We start from the raw sequence: 3,280 nt of genomic DNA, 5'->3' as shown, positions 1-3,280 counted from the left end.
GTATATATATATATATATATATATATATATATATACACATACATACATACACAGTTTGTTTATATGCTGCTATAAGAACATATACATACTTGCTTTATTAACTTATCATAATAGGAAATAACATGGGCTATTGCAGATGTGACCATCCAGTCTTTATATCAATATATATATATATATATATATATATGTATATATATATATATGTATGTATGTATATGTATATATGTATGTATATGTATATAACTTTATATTATGTTAAAATCATTCAATAATATTAAAGAAAATATTTTTATGTAAATTGTATATATATCAGGAGTGACAGTATGGTAAGAAGTTTGCTTCCCAAGCACATGGTTCTTGGTTCAGTCCTATTGCATGGCACCTTGGGCAAGTGTCTTCTGCTATAGCCTTGGGTCAACCAAAGCCTTGTGGGCAAATTTGGTTGACAAAAACTGAAAGAAGCTTGTTGCGTGTATGTGTGTGTTTTTGTGTCTCTGTGTTGTCCTCCACCACTGCTTGACAACTGGTGTTGGTGTGTTTATGTCCTTGTAACATAGTGGTTCAGTTAAAGAGACCCAAAAAAATAAGTACCTGGCTTTAAAATAAAATTGTACCGGGATCAATTTGTTTGACTAAAATTCTTGGAGGCGGTGTCCCAACATGGCCACAGTTTAATGCAGGAAACCAGTAAAAGATATCTATATATTAGGCACAGGCATTGCTGTGTTAAGAAGTTCACATGGTTTCATTCCTACTGCATGGCACCTTAGGCAAGTGTCTTCTACTATAGCCCCAGGCTGACCAATGCCTTGTAAATAAATTTGTTTGATGGAATTTGTGTGGAAGCTTGTTGTGTATGTATGTATGTGTGTATATATATATATATATATATATATATATATATATATAGGCACAGGAGTGGCTGTGTGGTAAGTAGCTTGTTTACCAACCACATGGTTGCGGGTTCAGTCCCACTTATGGCACCTTGGATGAGTGTCTTCTACTATAGCCTCAGGCTGACCAAAACTTTGTGAGTGGATTTAGTAGACGGAAACTGAATGAAGCTCATCATATATATGTGTGTTTGTCTCCCCCTCCCACCATCGCCTGACAACTGATGCTGGTGTGCTTACGTCCCCATAATTTAGCAGTTCAGCAAAAGAGAACTGATAGAATGAGTACTAGGCTTGCAAAGAATAAGTCCTGGGGTTGATTTGTTTGACTAAAAGTGGTGCTCCAGCATGGCCGCAGTTAAATGATTGAAACAAATAAAAGAATAAATGTGTGTTTGTCTCTCACCACTAATTGATAATCAGTGTTGGTTTATTTATGACCCTGTAGTTAAGTGATTCAGCAAAAGAAACTGATAGACTAAGTGCTTGACTTAAAAGTAGGCACTAGGTTTGATTTGTTTGACTAAATTCAATGACTGAAGCATTTTAACACATTAAATTATATTGCTTGGATGATCATAGCTGGAACACTTTTATTTCCCCATTTTTGCAGGTTTTTGAAACTCAAAGAAAATTTTAAGAAGCATTCATACACAAAGTTAATGTAGCAGCACATAGACTGAAACAAGTACATTTTATCCTTTCTCTATTTGCATTCTAATTTTGAATCGTTTTGCAGTGGTAATGAAATAGGAAACATAAACATGGTGTATGGAACATAAATTAACAAGGAATTTTGAAGGCTTTAACTTAGATCACTTTAAAAGAAGTTTGTGTCCTAGAATGTAGGGATGATCTCAAGTGGGTTGATATCAAAAGGGTTAAATTACACCAGACCATCTTCAGAAGAAAAAAACATGTAGAAACTCTTGTCAATTTGTATTATGTAATTGCAAATACATGGTCTGGGAATAAACAAGATGGCTATGGTTGGAAGGCTTTTGATCATATGCTTATTGGATTAATGTTTACCCAGGGCTTAATAATAATGATGATGATGTAAATAATTATTATGGGATCTCTATATATAAGCATAATCTGTTCTGGTACTCTGTTCATTAACCAAATTATATCACATGAATAATTGAAATATTTATAAATGCAGAAACCCCTGTCAATTTGTATTATATCATAGCAAATACATGGGTGGCAAATAGACAGGATGGCCATGGCTGGAATGTTTTTGATCATAGGTTTGTTGGATTAATATTTACCCAGGGCTAAATAATAATGATGATGAAAATGTTTTGTCTCATCTGTTAATGAAGTAACATGGTAGACAGTACCAGTGTGGATGGATATAATATAAAATTTATATTTTCCTTTGTAGGGAGCTGCCAATGAAGATGAATAACATGCATCAGAATCCTGTTGAAGAAGGGGTCAAAATTGTTGACTGCACACAAACTTGCAACAAATTCGGACTTCATTATCATGCTGTTTACCTGTGGTGTGTCAAAGACATTTGTGGCATAATATGTGCCATGTTCACTTGGTTTCTAATTGGATATGCAGAATTTGCAGTGATGTTCGTTATCCTGATTCCAGGACCATCACAGCTGTATTCATTTATCAATGGAATTATCTTTAACAGTTTTGTTCTTCTAGCTCTGGGAGCTCACATCCGAACAATGTTATCTGACCCGGTAAATCTCCTTTGGTTTCTCACAACACTATACTGTAAATATTGTCTGTTGACCCCCATCTTTGACCATTATCATTGTTGTCATCATCATTTGGGCTCTATGCTACACCCCGCGTTTGTGTAAGTACTTAAATGTACATATTAAGCTATATATGAACAATGAATAATATTGATTTGTATGCAATCCCTTACATACTGTGTCTGTGCATGTGTGTTTATCTGTCTGCTTTTATGCGTATTTATCAATATCACATTATTGATAGTCAAAAATTTCTGTGGCTTTACTTGCTGCGCGTGCGCATTCATAGATATACATACACATACATGCACACATATATATGAACGCATATATACCTATTTACACATGTGTGTGTGTGTGTGTGTATATATATATATATATAGTTTATTAATATTTAGTTTGATAACTAGTTCGATAAGTGCCAATGTACGAAACTCACAGCCCTTGAGTCACTCTGTTGCTTCTGCTAAATGTTAACGAAAATATGCATATACTCATATTTTGAGTTCTATTTTTCCTGTTTGCATCACCATACCTCTCTATCTATCTATCTATCTATCTATCTATCTATCTATCTATCTATCTATCTATCTATCTATCTATCTATCTATCTATCTATCTATCTATCTATCTATCTATCTATCTATCTATCTATCTATCTAT

The 3,280-nt window shown here is 33.9% G+C and overlaps 1 protein-coding gene across 5 annotated transcripts in view; it reads left to right on the top strand.

The window, feature by feature from the left end:
• The window catches only part of LOC106878124 (palmitoyltransferase ZDHHC3), a 107,782-nt gene that overhangs the window by 64,120 nt on the left and 40,382 nt on the right, over positions 1-3,280 (top strand). For all 5 annotated transcript variants that reach the window (XM_052966505.1, XM_014927238.2, XM_014927241.2 and 2 more), the window contains one exon: positions 2,284-2,599. In XM_052966505.1, coding sequence (XP_052822465.1) covers positions 2,284-2,599 — 316 coding nt within the window. The remainder of the gene's footprint in view (positions 1-2,283; positions 2,600-3,280) is intronic.

Source organism: Octopus bimaculoides, chromosome 3 (genome assembly GCF_001194135.2).
Source record: "Octopus bimaculoides isolate UCB-OBI-ISO-001 chromosome 3, ASM119413v2, whole genome shotgun sequence".
Classification (NCBI taxonomy): domain Eukaryota; kingdom Metazoa; phylum Mollusca; class Cephalopoda; order Octopoda; family Octopodidae; genus Octopus; species Octopus bimaculoides.
This window is presented reverse-complemented; position numbering and strand designations above follow the sequence as displayed.